At 48.6% G+C, this 18,554-nt stretch overlaps 2 protein-coding genes across 2 annotated transcripts in view; one reads left to right on the top strand and one right to left on the bottom strand.

The window, feature by feature from the left end:
• Nucleotides 1–18,554, top strand: part of LOC140460747 (uncharacterized) — a 175,083-nt gene that overhangs the window by 103,963 nt on the left and 52,566 nt on the right. Inside the window, exon 5 of the mRNA XM_072555398.1 lies at nt 12,218–13,410. Within this exon, the coding sequence (XP_072411499.1) occupies nt 12,218–13,410 (1,193 nt within the window). The remainder of the gene's footprint in view (nt 1–12,217; nt 13,411–18,554) is intronic.
• LOC140460746 (uncharacterized) overlaps nt 1–18,554 on the bottom strand; it is a 75,485-nt gene that overhangs the window by 39,275 nt on the left and 17,656 nt on the right. The gene's annotated exons all lie outside the window — the stretch shown is intronic.

Below are 18,554 nucleotides of genomic sequence, written 5' to 3'. Positions count from 1 at the left end.
ACAGGGGTACAGAGGGTGGCGTGAGAGAGAGTGGACAGGGTGTTTGGAGTATAGAGGGAGAACGGGCAAGAACCTGGGGATGGAGAGAGAATGGACAAGGGGCGCTGTGGTTGGCGGTGGAATGGACAGTGGGAGCTGTGGGTGGTGGGAGGAAAGAACGGGGGTGCTGTGAGTGGTGAGGGAGAATGGATAGGGGGCGCTGGAGTGCCGGGGTAGAAATGGACAGGGAGCGCTGGAGTGGCGGGGGCTAATGGACAGGGGGCGCTGTGTGTGGCCAAGATCAAAAAGGTTGATGACAGTCAACACTTATCAGATGGTTTCCCGAACAGAAAAACTTGCACTGGAGACTCCCAGAAGAGGGGTGTTTCATCTGTATTCCTTCAATTAGTTTTGAAATATTGTTGTGTATCTGAATTGTTCAGGGATACCTGGGACAGAGAGAGATGGCTTTGGTTGTTGGAGGTCAGTCATCTCAGTTCCAGGACGTCTCTGCAGGAATTCATAGGGTCGTGTCTTCTTCGGCTCAACCATCTTCATCAGTGACCTTCCTCCATCATAACGTCAGAGGTGGAGATATTCGCCAATAATTGCACAATGTTCGGCACGATTCACAACTCCTCACAAACTGAAGCAGTTCAGTTTGAAATGCAACAAGATCTTAACAATATCCAATGGGCTCAGGAGTGGCAAGTAACATGTATGCCATGCCAATGACAAACAATGACTCATCCCCAAAAGAGATAATCTGACCACTGCCCCGTGATATTCAACAGTGTTACTGTCACTAAACACCCCACTATCAACATCCTTGGGGTTTACCATTGACCAGAAACTCAACTAGACTAATCACAGACACAATGGCAACAAGAGCAGGCAACAGGTCAGGGATACTATGGAGAGTAACTCGCCTCCTGACTCCCCAAACTCTGTCCATCTTCTACAAGGCACAAGTCAGCAGTGTAATGGAATACTCTCCCACCAGCTTGGATGGGTGCAGCTTCAACAACATTCAAAAAGCTTGATACCATCCAGGACAAAGTCGCCTGCTTGATTGGCACCATCTCCACATACATCCATTCCCTCTGTCCCACTGTTCAGAAGCAGGAATGTGGACGATCTACAAGATGCAACACAGAAATTCTCCAAATATCCTTAGAAAATACCTTCCAAACCAACAACCATTTCCATCTACAAGGACCAAGGCAACAGATGCTTGGGAACATAACCTCTTGCAAGTACCCCTCCAATCCACTCACCGTCTTGACTTGGAAACACATTGCTGTTCCTTCAGTGTTGCTGGGTCTAAATCCTGGAATTCTCTCCCTCAGGACATTGTGGGTCACCGTACAGCGTGTGGACCACAGAAGGTCACCATCACCTTCTCAAGGGGAACTAAATGCTGGCCAGCCAGCGAAGCCCATGTAACACGAATAACTTTTAATAAATGATTGAAAGGGAGGGTTGGAACCTGCAAACTAAACAAAAATCAACGTTCAGGTGGAACAGACGTCGCGCTTTGATTCGGTCCTTATTTGAGGACAGATAAAGAGCGATATACTGACACAGAACTGGAAATAGAGAGTTAAACACCTGTAGTGTTTCACTCAGTCTATCAATTGAAAATCGATTCAAGATTAGCTCTTGACATATACGTCCCCAATACATGGAAAAGGACGGTTAAGAAGGTTTATGGGACTCTTGCAGTCATCGCTTTAATGGCTGATGTAATACCCACAATCCCACGCGTTCCAGACACCGCTCTATTGGCCGTGAGCAGTGTTCATAGTGCGCATGTGTGAGATTGTAATGGGACCCCGCCCCTCGTCGTTCTGATGGACGGGGAGACCAATCTTTGGGAAACCCTCTAGGACCGGAAGGGGCCTGGTCCTCCTGCCAATCAGAACCTCCGCCACTGTCTGAATGCGGAAGGTCGACCATGAGCTTCTGAAGTTGCTGTTGCTCCTCTCTCTCTGAATGAAGATTGAGCTTCAGTCCAGACTGTAACTTCCTTCCTCTGTTTAACATCTGGGAGGACCGCACTCTCTTTTCTCGCCCTCTTTCCCATTTCTTTTCTCATCCTTGGGTTCAGCTGTTGGTTTGTAGGAGCTGAGGGGAAAAAGAAAGTCAATCGAGGTGAAGGGACAGACTCTGGAAAAGGTTGGTCTAGATCTGTGCCTGTTAATGTTTGACAGGCTTTGTTTCCTGAACTTGAGACATTTACTTGTCTGGCAAAAAGGGATGGTGTCTTGATCCATGTTGGGGATGGAAGTGGATTATGCTGTGGGTGACTTGCTCGTAGTAGTCCAATAAGTATTAGATAAGTAATCATGACACACAAACCTTGGGTTATTGACTGTTTATTCGGAGCTCACGGGGAGAGCCAAGTCGACCTCATGGTCACAAGTCACTCTGACGAGAAACAGAGAGTTGTGTGATTATATAGGTTACAATCATTTAACAATTAGCAAACTGTTAATTGCAGGAAATTGAGCAAACTGAGGCACTTTACCCAGTCACGTAGTGTCTGGATAGTGTTGGTTTGTAGCTGATGTGTACAATAGGTCCTTACAAAGAGAAGGATACACCCATGCAAGAAAAGAATGTTTGTCAGGTAACAGTACAGCTGCAAGACCGAGTGTCTCTGTTGAGTCTGGGAATGAAGGGTAGTTGGGACAATGCAGGGAAGAGGAGCTCAGACAATGGATACATCAGCCATGATCTTAATGTAGGCTGGAAGGGCCAAATGGCCTACTCCTGCTTCTATTACTATGAAACTATAACCCCGCATTTCCCATGGCTAACCCACCTAACCTGCACATCCCTGGGCACTGTGGCCAATTTAGCATGGCCAATCCAAATCAAGGCCGGTGAGCAGTGTAGTGATGTGGAAAATGAACATCAGAGAACAATAGAAAGGGACAAGGTGAGTAAATATACCAGCAATCAAAACTGCATTCTAAAGATCACAAAAATTGAAATGATACATGGTGAATCTGAATGTTTGCCACATTGTAACAAAAGTGAATGAATTAACTGCACTCATTGAAATGAATAATTATGGTCTGAGAGTCCTTACAGAGACATGGCTTCAGGATGGCAAGAATTGGATCCTGAATATTGAGGGGGGGGGAGTCAGATAGGAAGCGAGGTAAAGGCAGAGAGGGTTGGCACTGCTAATCAAAGCACTGATCACATGGTAGTCTGGTGTCAGCTTGGGTTTCAGGGCCTGATTTCTCTGTCCTCTGATCTCCCTGTTCCCACAGAGTAAGATGTCGGTCTGTCCTCACCTTTGCTGGACTTCTGCTGAAGCTTTCACGCCTCTTTTACAGCTTCCAGAACAAGAAAACATTCAGTCAATCGAAAGCCAACCCACAATCTCAGCCTGTCACCATTCCAGATACAGAGTGTAGTCACAGCAGGGAATCAAACAAGAAAAATGAAACAAAATCAGAAATAAATAAATGCCTAATGTTTGTTCATTAGGAAGTAAACCAGAAATAGGGCTGTCCCAGGATTCTGAGAGTGCCCTAGTTGAGGAATTCTCTCTCCCTTCTATTAGTACTGTTGGAGCAAAGTAACTCGTGTGTCAAATCGTTTAAAGTAAAGTAGTCAGGAGAGGAGACCTTGAGCAATTAACTAGCTTTATTCGTTGCCATGGGGAATACGTTAGTTCAAAATAAAGTCTGACGTAATCCGATAAAATACAGAATGTTACATGTTTTATGTAAAACACAAGCCCCACTCTCCATTAATTATGCAACTGAGGGGCAGTCGTAAGGTTCACATACATTGTCCAGACCTACATTTCTTCATGTCTACAAAACTGAATGTTATCTTATACTGCAGGTTCAGCTAGGCTCTAATTACTGATAAGGGACAGAGAGAACCAATCTGTCATTCTATGAAGCAGCACAGTATGATGGCCTGAGGAGCAGAGACAGCCTGCAGCTGCAAGGTCAGGCTTTCAAAACAGAATTCCTTACTCTTCAATACTCTTTGCTACCTTCCCCACCCTCCTCCCTGACCTATCCCCACCCCTATTCACCTATTGTACTCTATGCTACTTTCTCCCCACCCCCACCCTCCTCTCATTTATCTCACCACCCTGCAGGCTCTATTCCTGATGAAGGGTTTTTGCCTGAAATGTCCATTTTCCTGCTCCTCGGATGTTGCCTGAACTGCTGTGCTTTTCCAGCACCACTCTCATCAAAAGTGGAGTGGCCATGTTGAATTACCCATAGTGCCCAGGGATGTGCAGGTTGTGATGGATTGGCCATGCTAGATTACCCATAGTGCCCAGGGATGTGTAGGTTAGGGTGGATTGGCCATGCTAAATTACCCATAGTGCCCAGGGATGCGCAGGTTGTGGTGGATTGGCCATGCTAGATTACCCATAGTGCCCAGGGATGTGCATGTTAGAGTGGATTGGCCATGCTAAATTACCCATAGTGCCCAGGGATGCGCAGGTTGTGGTGGATTGGCCATGCTAGATTACCCATAGTGCCCAGGGATGTGCAGGTTGTGGTGGATTGGCCATGCTAAATTACCCATAGTGCTCAGGGATGTGCAGGTCAGGTGGATTGGCCATGCTAAATTGCCCATAGTGTTAGGTGCATTAGTCAGAGGGAAAATGGTTCTGGGCGGGTTACTCTTCAGAGGGTCAGTGTGGACTGGTTGGGCCGAAGGGCCTGTTTCAAACTGTAGGGAATCTAATCTAATCTAGCATAATCTCTTGTAGACAACCTGTTCTTGGGATCGTATTTGTCCTGTCTGGTGGTTAGGATTAAACGTTACTTGTGCGATTGATGGTTAGGTTCAGATTTGTTACTTCTGCATTTGCAATTTTTTTCACTGGACTTACATCCGTCTGTGGATTCTTGTTTGTTCTGAGTCGTATCTGCCTGACTCAGTCCCACCGAGTTAGCCAAGCAGAAGCCATTTTGTCCTACCTCCCATGTTAAAGTGGAGATTTGAGGTGGCCCAGGGAATCCTTTGAGAACTCAGACCTGTAAAGCCTCACTCTTGGTTTGTCCTGGAAATCATACTCTTTGGAAGCGTGGAATAAAAATCTCTCATCATAAAGCCCCAAAATGCAATTCAATTCAATCCATAGCAGATCTCGATCTGTCTCTGTCTCTCTCTCTCTGTCTCTCTCTCTCTGTCTCTGACTTTCTGTCTCTCTCTCTGTCTCTGTCTCTGTCTCTCTCTGTCTCTCTCACTCTCGTCCTTTTGAATGCTGAAGACAGCAAAGATTTATTTTGTGAATGCCCCGCTTGCAAGGGGTAGTAAGAATCCATTATAATGGATAAGATCCAACCATTAATTACAAAGCTATGGATAGTACCGAGTCTTGTTTCAGGGTCAGATTCAAAGACTATCATTAATTTCACAAGGGAACGGCTGTGAATGTTATCACTTGGTGTCCTGTTCACACAGATTCACCGACACTAAGGTAAACATTCTTAATTGCATTACAGCATTCTGTTATTACTGGGTGAGCCCACAACAACCCATGCCTCTGCAATGTCTCCAACAGCCTCCATATAGAACCTTATCAAAGGCTTTACTGTGGTCCATGTACACCACATCAACTGCCCTACCCTCATCTCCATGCTTGGTCACCTTCTCAATAAACCCAATGAGGTTTGTGAGACACGATCTGCCCTTGATGAAACCATGTTGACTATCTGAAATCAAATTGTTGCTTGCTAGATGATTATAAATCCTATCTCTAACATTCCTTTCCAAAAGCTTTCCTTCAACAGAAGTAAGGCTCACTGGTCTATAATTACCTGGGTCATCTCTGCTGCCTTTCTTGAACAAGGGCACAACATTTGCAATCCTCCACTCTGGTACTAAACCTGTAGACAATGACAACTCAAATATCAAAGCCAAAGGCTCTTCTATCTCCTCACTCGCTTCCCAAAGAATCCTCTGATAAATCCCATCCGGCCCAGGGCATTTGTCTACTTTCACCTCTTCTAGAATTGATAACACCTGTGTGCAACTAACCTCGATCCTTTCGAGTCTAATATCTCGTACCTCATTCTTCTCCTCTACAATATTCTCTTTTTCCTGAGTGAAGACCGATGAGAGATATTCATTAACACCTCTCCAATCTCCACAGGGCCCACACTCAACTTCCCATTTCTGTCTTTGACTGGCCCTATTCCTACCCTAATCATCCTCTATTCCTCACATACCTATAGAAAGCTTTAGGCTTCTCCTGTATTGTATTTGTTAAAGACTGCTCATGTCCTCTCTTTGCTCTTAACTCTCTCTTTAGATCCTTCCTCGCTGATCTATAATTCTCCATCGCCTCATCTGAACCATCTTGGCTCATCAACACATAAGCCGTCTCCTTCTTTGTAACAAGAGACGCAATTTCTATTGTAAACCACGCTTCCCTTACCCTATAACTTCCTCCCTGCCTGACAGGGACATACCTATCAAGGACACACAATATCTGTTCCTTAAACCAGCTCCACATTTCAATTGTCCTTATCCCCTGCATTTTGCTACCCTATTCTATGCATCCTAAGTCTTGCCTAATTGCATTATAATTGCCCTTGCCCCATCGATAACTCTTGACTGTGGCATGTTCCTATCCCTTTACATCGCTAAATGAAACCTAATTGAATTATGGTCACTCTCTCCAAAGTGTTCACCTTCCACTAAATCAAACATCTGGCCTGGTTCATTACCAAGCACCAGATCCAGTGTGATCTCCCCTCTTGTTGGCCTTTCGACATACTGTGTCAGAAAACCCTCCTGAACACACTGGACAAAAACTGATCCATACGATGTACTAGAGTGAAAGCATTTCCTGTCAATGTTGGGGAAGGTAATGTCCCCCCGAATGACCATCCTGTTCCTTTCACTCCTACCCAGAATAATTTTTGCTAATCCTCTCTTCCACCTCCCTGGAACTCTGCGGAGGCCTATACAAAAACTCCAAGCAGTGTAACGTCTCCTCTCCTGTTTCTAACCTCAGCCCACATTACCTCAGTAGACGAGTCCTCATCAAAAGTTCTGTCAGCCACCGTTATAGTATCCTTGACTAACAAGGCCACACCTCTCCCTCTTTTACCGTCTTGGCTGTTCTTAATGAAAGATCAAAACCCTGGAACCTGCAACATCCATTCCTCACCCTGCTCTATCCATGTCTCCAAAATGGCCACAACATCCAAGTCCCAGGTACCTATCTGTGCTGCAAGCTCACCTACCTTATTGTGGATACTCTGGCATTGATGTAGACACACTTCAAACCACTTCGCTGTCTGCCAGCACATTCCTGTGACCCTGAAATCCTGTCCCTGTCCTCCCTGCTCTCATCCTCCTGTGCATTGCAGCTACACCCCTGGTTCCCATCCCCTTGCTGAGCTAGTTTAAACCCACCCGAATCGCACCAGCAAATTTCCCACCCTGGTTCAAGTGAAGACTGTCCTGTTTGTACAAGTCCCACTTTCCCCAATTATCCAAAAACCTGAAACCCTCCCTCCTGCACCATCCTTACAGCCACGTGTTCAGATAATATCTCTCCCTATTCCTTGCTTTGCTATCACGTGGCATGGGTAACAAACCAGAGATAACCACTCTGTTTGTTCTAGCCCTCAGCTTCCACCCTAGCTCCCTGAAATCCTGCCTTACATCCCTATCCCTCTTTCTACCTATGTCGTTGGTACCTACGTGGACCATGGTTTGGGGCAGGACACCCTCTCCCTTCAGGACCCCAAAGACATGATCCAAGACATCACGCACCCTAGCACCTGAGAGGCAACACACCAACCGCGAGTCTTGTTCGTTCCCAACAAACCTTCTATCTGACCCTCTAAGTATCGACTCCCCAATGACTAATACTCTCCTGCTTTCCCTCCTTTCCTTCTGGTGCAAGAGACCTGGGCCCCAGTGCATACCCCTAGTAGGACGTTTTCCCCCCTCAACAGTACCCTCTGACTTATACAGCAGGAAGAAAATAAAAATAAGTCGTCCCTCCTCACCCAGGAACCTCTGCTCTCCAACTTCAAATGTAAAACCTCAACTCAGTGACTCCCCACTCCTGGGTTGCTGCTGCCGCTGAAAAATAGAAAATGTCACCTGTTTTTTTTTGAGGTTAGCACTGCTGCCTCACAGCACCAGAGCCCCGGGTTCAATTCCCCTCCCACGTCTGCGCGGATATCCTCCCACAGTCCCAAGATGTGTGGGTTAGGGTGAATTGGCCACGCTAAATTGCACCATTGTATTAGGTGACGGGGAATGGGGCTGGGTGTTTTGCTCTTCGGCGGGTCGGTGTGGACTTGTTGGGCCGAAGAGCCTGTTTCCACACTGTAGGGAATCTGACCTAAAGTTCTGGAATTTATATATTGATGAACTGAAACCTGCAACCCCTTCTAAAAGATGAAGGATTCAGCAGCGGTCCAGGTTTGTGCCAAACATTGCATCGGTTGCAAGACACTGTGATATTTTGCTATTAATTCTGTGTCTTATGATCCTGCAGCACAGCGACCCGCAGAAGGAGCAGCGCTGCAGAAGCTAGTGCTTCCAAATACACCTGGGTGGGCGGGGTTTACCAGGAGGGGCGGGGTTTAGATGGGGGACGGGTTTTAGCGGGTGGGCGGTGCTCATGGGCGGGGCGTGTCTCGTGAGGTTCGCGCGCTGGTAGGCGGGGCGAGGCTCAGCGGACGATGCGGCGCGTCGAGCCTGGACGCACGCGGCTTTGTGGGCGGTTGCGCGTGAGGGAGGGGGGCGTGGTTTTGACTCGCGCGGGGATCGCGGCGAAGGGGTGGGGTTTAGTGCAGGAGGGGGAAAGAGGTTTGGTTCCCAGAGGCGGGGCTTTGTCCCGAAGCGGCGGGGCTTATGATCTGGTTCAGGAAGGGGCGGGGTCTACGAGCTGCGTTCGGAAGGGGCGGCGTTGACGTGTGAAGTTGGCGGAGGAGGGGGCGGGACCAGGATCTGGATCAGTGGGCGTGGCCATCCCGAAGCCGGAAGTGTGCCCGCGGCCTGTTTCCTCCGCTGGAGCCTCGCCTGCAGCAAGTAAGGTAAAGCTTTATCAATATTTCCTTTTACAGAGTTTGTATTTAATAACCAGTAATGGATACTCAATATCATCATAAAGTCCCAAAATGCAATTCATTTCAATCCATTGCAGATAAGCACTAAGAGTTAATTTTCTACAGGATTCAACAGTCTCAGCACTAAAATGGTCTCACAAGGGAACGGCTGTGAATGTTATCACTTGGTGTCCTGTTCACACAGATTCACCGATGCTGAGGCAAACGTTCTTCATTGCCTTACAGCATCCTGTTATCACTTGGTGAGCCCAGGTGTCCCTATCTTTAAGTTCTCTCCTCATTCTGAGCCTTCCTGCCTGTTTATTTTCTAGTGCAGTAAATGTATTCAATGATTCAGCATTACATTTTAGTCTGAATGTTTAAAGACAAGTTTTAAGGCTATAGACTTTATCACCCAGATGCCCACACTCTCATTCCTCCCTTTGATTGCACCGCGATCACTGAAAGAGAAGGCTAGTCCAAACGAATGCCCTTCAAGGTGGTCCAGCCGTCAACATCCTGTAGAGCAGCACCACCATCTTCACAGCTCATCTGGTCTTATTTATCATCACCATCGACACGTGTGGGTGAGCCATCAGATTGGGAAAGGAGCATCTTCTGGGGCAAATCTATATCGCTAAGGGACCTCATAAGCCTAGCAATTAAATAGCTAACAATACCAATACCGACAAACAGACATAGCTAAACCGATAAGCCAATTGTACCATCGGCCCAATCTGCAGTTTCCCCAACTGGTCCCTTCAGTCATTCTGTCACGGAATACCTGGATCACTTCTTGTATCTTAGTAATATTGCCAGTGAGATTGGGAATGCCCATAGTGCGTTTATCTTGGACAATAGTGCAGACCTCACCCTCCCGGGCGAGTATATAGCCTAAGGCACACCAATTCTGCATAGAGTAAACACACAGGTCTGATAATCCCAGTTTACTCTGTTCCAGAGCCTCTTTACTCTTATTTCCTTAAATGGTCAGGCCACAAAAGAGGGAATTGAGGTTCTGTTGACTTGTCACCCCTGCCGATCCTTCCAACCTCAGGGTACTCTGGATTCCCCAGCCTATCGGGTGTCCTGTATTGTCACCCAGTCCCTTGGGATCCTTTCAGTTGGAGCAAGGTTGGCTGAGGTTCCATCGACTTGTCCACTGGCCTGGACAAGGTACTGTTGTGGGAACAAGGGCTCCGATAGTGACCTTATGAGGGACATCTTTGCCATCCAGGACAAGGAAATTGGTAGCTTTACCTTAGCTGAAGAAATAATAGTCTGGTTTGGTGTATATTAGGGAGAGTTTGTCAAAATAGGTTACTGAAATGTTACAGCAGGGGGTCTGGTCAGGTCTACAGGAGTATAGGGTCAATGTTTTGCAAGAGGAGTCGCTTTAGCACTGTACAAAATGGGCCAAGTGACTCGAGCACTCGCACTGTATGGGAGACAATGGTCCTCAGAATGCTGTTCCCGTTGGGCTCTCCCTTCGCTCTATTGTACATGGTCTTGGTGACAGTATCAGGTTCTGAAAAGAGAAAAGGCCTATAAATGCACAAGGGAAGGGTTCCGTTCCAAGTCCATGTGCCACATAAGGCCTGCTGTACCCCAGGCAGTGTTACACCAGCTGTTTGTATACACAGACCGGAGGTATTGGAAAGTGATATTTCTCTTCACAGGATCGGCAGTAGGAAGTCTGACAAATAGAATGGAATCGGGGACTGATTGGTGCAGCCATTCAATTGACAACGGTGCAGTTGGACGCAAGCTGAGCGCCCAGCGACTGTGACCGTCGTAGGGGTGGGAAGTAAAACCTGGAAGGTTTCTCCGTTCTCCGTTAATATTACATGCAAAGTGTGGTCCATTGTCTGAGCGAATGCACGCAGGTATACTGAAGCGGGGAATTATTTCCTTAAACAAAATCTTCATCACAGTCTCAGCAGTAGTGTTAGGAGGAGGGTAGGCTTTAATCCACTTCAAAAAGACATCAACAATAAGCAAAACATATTTATAGCAACTCAACTCATTTCTCCAACTCAATGAAGTCCAGTTGAAGTGTCTCCAAGGGACCCTCCAGCAAGGGAGTTCTCGTAGAGAGCATGTTCTGCCCTGACTGGGAGCAGAAGGGTTTGACTGAAGTGTGTCTGTGTTAATGCCTTGATGTCTCATTTTGCTCCCACCTTCCCGGTGTCATTAACCATTTTGTGTCTGGTCCTTCCTCAAGAAGCTGCATTGTAGCTGAATTGACACTTTTTTATTGCTTCCCAAAATCAGACCTGCTCACTCTCAGCAGGATCCCAGTGTTGTGAAAGATATTAACTTTCAGGTGGAGGTATCCAAAATTCAGAGAGATGTCAGTCTTGATGTTTTTGCTTTTTCTGCCCCTGTAAGATCCTGAATCAGCACCTTCAGGGGAATTAGTTACAGCGCAGTGAGAACAGAGGGGAAGGGAGAGTGGGATGGTACTTTCAGTTTTGTGGAACAACAAAAGATTATTCCACAGAAAGTAGAATTGCTTGTTCTGAATTTCTACCCTACACTGATAGTAATGACTTTTGTAATCTGTTTTTGCAGAGTATATGAAAATCTGAAGACTGAAGTTTCAAAATCAACGGATGAAGGGCTTATTCCCGAAACATTGACTCTCCTGTTCCTCGGATGCTGCCTGACCTGCTGTGCTTTTCCAGCGCCACATTTTTTGACTGACTCTCTAGTGTCTGCAGTCCTCACTTTGACGTCAATGTCTGACAGTCTCTGAATCCATCGGGACCACAACGATTTTTGACTGTGATTTCTGTGAAAGGGATCTACACTTTTTGGTTCCTGTTTGAGGACGTTTTCAGCATCAGTGGGACTGGACGAGAGATCCCACTGTTGCAGCGCACTGTGTGTGGAGCCTGAAACAGTTATACGGCCTGGGAAGGGGACTTCACGGCAGGGAGGGGCTCTACACGTGTTTGTGTGCAGCTGAAGCTGTGGCCATGGAGAAACCTGAGGAATCCCGCCCTGTGGCGGAACCGTGGAAGTGTGGTGACTGTGGGAAAGGCTTTCTTGTCCCGCCTACCCTGGAGACTCATCGACGCAGTTACACCGGGGAGAGGCCATTCCTCTGCACCGACTGCGGGAAGGCCTTCAGACATTCCTCCCACCTGTTGGCCCACCAGCAGGACCAAACGGGGGAAAGGCCCTTCAGCTGCCCAGAGTGCGGGAAGGGCTTTACCCAGGCCTCCACCCTGCAGAGTCACCGGCGTATCCACACGGGGGAGAGGCCCTTCAGATGCCCAGAGTGTGGGAAGGCCTTTACCCAGGTCTCCACCCTGCTGAGGCACCAGCGTGTCCATACAGGGGAGAGGCCCTTCAGCTGCCCCGAGTGTGGGAAGGCCTTCAGTAATTCCTCCACCCTGCTGACCCACCAGCGGGTCCACACGGGGGAGAGGCCCTTCAGCTGCCCAGAGTGCGGGAAGGCCTTTACCCAGGTCTCCACCCTACTGAGGCACCAGCGTGTCCACACGGGGGAGAGGCCCTTCAGCTGTCCTGAGTGCGGGAAGGCCTTCAGCGATTCCTCCACCCTGCGGAGTCACCAGCGGGTCCACAATGGGGAGAGGCCGTTCACCTGCTCTCAGTGCGGAAAGGGCTTCACCTGCTCCTCCAACCTGCGGAGCCACCAGCGTATCCACACGGGGGAGAGGCCCTTCAGGTGCCCTGAATGCAGGAAGGCCTTCAGTAATTCCTCCGCCCTGTTGAGGCACCAACATGTCCACACGGGGGAGAGGGCATTCACCTGCTCTCTGTGCGGGAAGGGCTTCACCTGCTCCTCCACCCTGCAGAGTCACCAGCGTATCCACACAGGGGAGAGACCCTTCAGCTGCTCTCAGTGCGGGAAGGCCTTTACCCACGTCTCCTCCCTGATGACCCACCAGCGTATCCACACGGGGGAGAGGCCGTTCACCTGCTCACAGTGTGGGAAGGGCTTCACCTGCTCCTTCAACCTGCAGACCCACCAGCGGGTCCACACGGGGGAGAGGCCCTTTAGCTGCCCAGAGTGCGGGAAGGCCTTTACCCAGGTTTCCACCCTGCTGAGGCACCAACGTGTCCACACGGGGGAGAGGCCCTTCAGCTGCCCCGAGTGCGGGAAGGCCTTCAGCAATTCCTCCACCCTGCTGACCCACCAGCGGGTCCACACGGGGGAGAGGCCATTCACCTGCTCTCAGTGCAGGAAGGGCTTCAGGTATACCTCCCACCTGCTGACCCACCGGCGGGTCCACACGGGGGAGAGGCCCTTCAGCTGCCCCGAGTGTGGGAAGGCCTTCAGCACATCTTCCACCCTGCTGAGGCACCAGCGGATCCACACCGGGGAGAGGCCGTTCACCTGCTCTCAGTGCGGGAAGGGCTTCACCTACTCCTGCAACCTGTGGAAGCACCAGCGAGTTCACGTGCCATCGCAGGGAGATTGAAGGAGTGACGGCCGAGTGCCATTATCGATTGGACTATCAACCCGGTTCCGGGGTCTGCCGGGTTCAAATTCTGCCACGATAGATGACAGAATCGGTATTCGGTTAGAAATGTGGAGTTCGGAATCTAACAATGAGACCGTTTCAGGGAGGGGGTGGTGCGGGGGAGAAAGCCCCCATCTGATTCACTCTCTCCCTTGTTAGGGAAGGGAACCACCATTGGGGGAAAGGATTCACTCAGTCGTTCCAGCTGCATCCTTTACCCGGTCTGGCCTACACCTGACTCCAGACCCACAGCAGTCTGGTTGACTCTACACTGCCCCTTCCTGGCAAATGAGCGGGGAGAAACATACTTGGAGACAGGGTATGGGTTAAAATTGCTGAGTGAGGCAATACTTCCTCCGGGTTACGGCTGTACCAAGGATCCAATTACAAAAGGGACAACTTGGTGCTGGCCAATAGTAAAGTCAGTGGGGGGGGGGGGGGGGGGGGGGGGGGGTGGGGGGGACAGGGGAGGTGTGGTGTGTGCACTTTCACCTTGAGCTGTTCAAAAAGCAACTACTTTTTCTCTGCCTTTTTGCTGGGGGGATCTGAAGCTGTAACAAAGTTGGGTTGCAATAAAGGTTACCTGAACTTACTGCCGGGCTCAGACTCTCATTGAAAGCTTTGAGCTCCAAGAGGTTTTTGTTTTAAAGCTGCTCATTTCTTTCAGCCTCCTGCACTAAGTTTAGAACATGGAACATAGAACAGTACAGTGCAGAACAGGCCCTTCAGCCCTCGATGTTGCGCTGACCTGTGAACTATTCTCAGCTTGTCCCCCTACACTATCCCAAAATCAACCATGTGCTTATCTAAGGATTGTTTAAATCTCCCTAATGTGGCTGAGTTGACAACCTTAGCAGGTAGGGCATTCCACCCCCTTACCACTCTCTGCATAAAGAACTTGCCTCTGACATCTGTCTTAAACCTATCATCCCTCAATTTGTAGTTATGTCCCCTCGTACAAGCTGACGTCACCATCCTAGGAAAGAGTCTTTCACTGTCTACCCTATCTAGTCCTCTGATCATCTTATATGTCTCTATCAAATCCCCCCTTAGCCACCTTCTTTCCAATGAGAACAGACCCTCTCTCAGCCTTTCCTCATAAGACCCTCCCTCCAGACCAGGCAACAACCTGGTAAATCTCCTCTGCACCGTTTCCAATGCTTCCCACATCCTTCCTGAAATATGGGGGCCAGAACTATACAGGATATTCCAAATGTGGCCGCACCCGTGTTTGGTTTTGTTGCAGTGTGATATTGCAGTTCCGGAACTCAATCCCTCTACGAATGAAACCTAACACACCGTATGCCTTCTTCACAGCACTATTTACCTGAGTGGCAACTTTCAGGGATCTGTGCACATGGACTCCAAGATCACTGCCTTCCTGTTATTCTTCCCAAAGTGAATCACCTCACATTTAGCTGCATTGACCTCCATTTGCCACCTCTCTGTCCAATTCTGCTAATCCATCCACCTATGCCTGTATCTAAGTCATTTATAAAAATTACAAACCGCAGTAGTCCCAAAACAGATCCTTGTGGCACACCACTAGTAACCAGACACCAGGCTGAATATTTTCCATAAACCACCACTCGCTCCTCTTAGTTCAAGTATCTGTAATAAGATTAACATTAGAACAACAGCAGGATTCAAAAACCCAACTGGACAGCGTCCACTACTTTTCATGAGATTCCAGGATTCTCTCCTCCTCTTTCCCCCTTTTGATTGGTGCGGTCAATTAATTTACCATGGTGCAGTTGGACCCAAGCTGAGCGCCCAGCGACTGTGACCGCCGTAGGGGTGGGAAGTAAAACCTGGAAGGGGCCATCCCAACGAGGTTGGAGACCTTTGCCAGTCCAGTTCTTGACGAGCACCAACGAACCGGGCTCTACCCGTGACGAGGCTGAAAGGGAGGGAACATCGCTGTAGGCCGCACGCTCCTGGGAGTGAAAGGCACACATAACATTGGTTAAAGCAAGAACATAACCAATCATTGCTTCGGTCATGTGGTGGACGTGGACTGAGAAGGGAGCCGAATCGTTCCAAGGGGTACGGAGGGGGTGACCAGAGAGACACTCAGCTGGAGACAGTCGTGTCTTGCCCACAGACATGGATCGCATCTGGAATAAGGCCACAGGGATTAACATAACCAGGAGGGGCCAGACTCGGCCATTAATTTGGCAAGTTTAGTCTTGAGTCTGGTTAAAACATTCAACAAGGCCGGTCACCTGAGGATGATAAGCACCGTGCAGTTGCCGACAAATACAAAGCTGGGAACAGAGATCTCCGTTAATATTACATGCAAAGTGTGGTCCATTGTCCGAGCTAATGCACGCAGGTATACTGAAGCGGGGAATTATTTCCTTAAACAAAATCTTCACCACAGTCTCAGCAGTAGTCTTAGGAGGAGGGTAGGCTTCAATTCACTTCGAAAAGACATCAAGTATAAGCAAAACATATTTATAGCAACTCAACTCATTTCTCCAACTCAATGAAGTCCAGTTGAAGTGTCTCCAAGGGACCCTCCAGCAAAGGAGTTCTTGTAGAGATACTTGAACTAAGAGGTGGGGGAAGTTGTGGGGGTGCTGGTACGATGACAAGTTAAAAGGCTCCTGGACGGGCATCTGAATATGAAGGGTTCAGATGGGTCAGGGCCAAGTGATGGCAAATGTGACTGGAGTCATAGAGATGTACAGCACAGAAACAGACCCTTCGGTCCAACTCCGTCCTTGCTGACAAGTGAGCCAACCCAATTTAGTCCCAGCTGTCAGCACCCGGCCCATATAGGGGGCAAGTGATGGCAAATCTGACTAGATTAATTTAGGATATCTGGGCAGGTTGGGCCAAAGAATCTGTTTCCGTGCTGTGTGACTCTAATTGTCTTAAGTGAAAGCAGAAGTGTGGTTGTGAAGGCTGGACATTCAGAGCATGTTTTGCCCTGACTGGGAGCAGAAGAGTTTGACTGAAGTGTATTGGTGTTAATGCCTTGATGTCTCATTTTGCTCCCACCTTCCCGGGGTCATTAACCATTTTGTGTCTGGTTCTTCCTCAAGAAGCTGCATTGCAGGTTCACCCTGAATTGACAGTTTTTTTTTGCTTCCCAAAATCAGACCTGCTCACTCTCAGCAGGATCCCAGAGTTGTGAAAGATATTAACTTTCAGGTGGAGGTATCCAAAATTCAGAGAGATGTTAGTCTTGATGTTTTTGCTTTTCAGCATCTTCAGGAGAGTTAGTTAGAGCGGAGTGAGAACAGAGGGGAAGGGAGAGTGGGATGGTGCTTTTAATTTTGTGGAACAGCAAAAGAAAAGAATATTCCACAGAAAGTAGAATTGCTTGTTCTGAATTTCTACCCTGCACGGATAGTGATGACTTTTGTAATCTGTTTTTAACAGTGTATTTGAAGATCTGAAGACGGAAGCTTCAAAATCAACAGATGAAGGCCTTATGCCCGAAACATTGACTCTCCTCCGATTCGGATGCTGCCTGACCTGCTGTGCTTTTCCAGTACCACACATTTTGACACTGACTCTCCAGCGTCTGCAGACCTCACTTTAACGTCAATGTCTGACAGTCGCTCAATCCATCGGGACCGGAAACAATTTTCAACTGAGTCTGAGAGAAGGAGCAAAGTGTTTTGGTTCCTGTTTGAGGATGTTTTCAGCATCAGTGGGACTGGATGAGAGACCCCACTGTTGCAGCGCACTGAGTGTGGAGCCTGAAACAGTTATACAGCCTGGGAAGGGGAATTCAGGGTGGGGAGGGGCTCCTCACACGTTTGTGTGTGGCTGAAGGTTCGGCCATGGAGTAACCCGAGGAATCCCACCGCATGGAGAAATGGTGGAAGTGTGGCGACTGCAGGAAAAGCTTCCGTGTCCCCTCTGTCCTGGAGACTCATCGGCGCAGCCACACCAGGGAGCGCCTGTTCCCCTGTCCCGTCTGCGGGAAGGGCTTCAGCACTTCCTCCACCCTGCTAACCCACCAGCGGATCCACACTGGGGAGACACCCTTCAGCTGGCCAGTGTGCAGGAAGGCCTTCAGTGATTCCTCCATCCTGCTGAGGCACCAGTGGGTCCACACGGGGGAAGAGGCCCTTCAGCTGCCCCGAGTGCAGGTAGAGATTTACCCAGGCCTCCAACCTGCTGACTCACCAGCAGATCCACACAGGAGAGAGGCCCTTCAGCTGCCCAGAGTGCGGGAAGGCTTTCACCAGCTCTACCAACCTCCGGAGGCACCAGGGAGTTCATGTACCATCGCAGGTGGATTGAAGGCGCGATGGCTGAGTGCCATTATCGACTGGACTATCAACCCAGTTCCAGGGGCTCCCGGGTTTGAATCCCACTGCAGCAGATGATGCGATACAGGGTATGGGTTGAAATTGCCGAGTGAGGCAATACTTCCTCCAGGTTAAAGCTGTACCAAGGATCCAATTACAAAGGGACAACTTGGTGGTGACCAATAGTATAGAAGTGAGGTGGGTTGGAGGGGGGGGGGGGGGGGTGCGCTTTGAACTTGAGCTGTTTAAAAAGCAGCTACTTTCTCTCTGCCTTTTTGCTGAGGAGGATTGAACTTGCCAACGTGAACCACACTTTGCAGAGAGAGGAAATTTCTCCGGATGGAAGAGGTTGATGGAAGTCAACAATTGTCAGATTATTTCATGAAAATAACAGCTGGTATGGGGATCCCAGAAGAGGGGCGTCTGTACTGACACACAGAAACAAACCCTTCAGTCCAGGCCAACCAGATATCCTAAATTAATCTCGTGACCCATTTGCCAGCATTTGGCCCATATCCTTCTGAATGCTTCCTATTCATGTCCCCATCCAGATACATTTTTTTCGTCGGACAACACTTGGGTGAGAGCCAAGATATGCAATACCTCAATGTATAATAATGAAGCAGCTCATTTATTCTGAAACTATTTCAATTAGTTGGTCAATTGCCAAATAATAGCTGCATAACTGTTGTCAATATTGATACCCAGGAAAGCTATTTTGTTTAATATATTTCCTT

Source organism: Chiloscyllium punctatum, chromosome 36, assembly GCF_047496795.1.
Source record: "Chiloscyllium punctatum isolate Juve2018m chromosome 36, sChiPun1.3, whole genome shotgun sequence".
Taxonomy (NCBI): Eukaryota; Metazoa; Chordata; class Chondrichthyes; order Orectolobiformes; family Hemiscylliidae; genus Chiloscyllium; species Chiloscyllium punctatum.
Note: the sequence above shows the minus strand (reverse complement) of the source record. Positions and strands in the feature narration are given on the sequence as shown.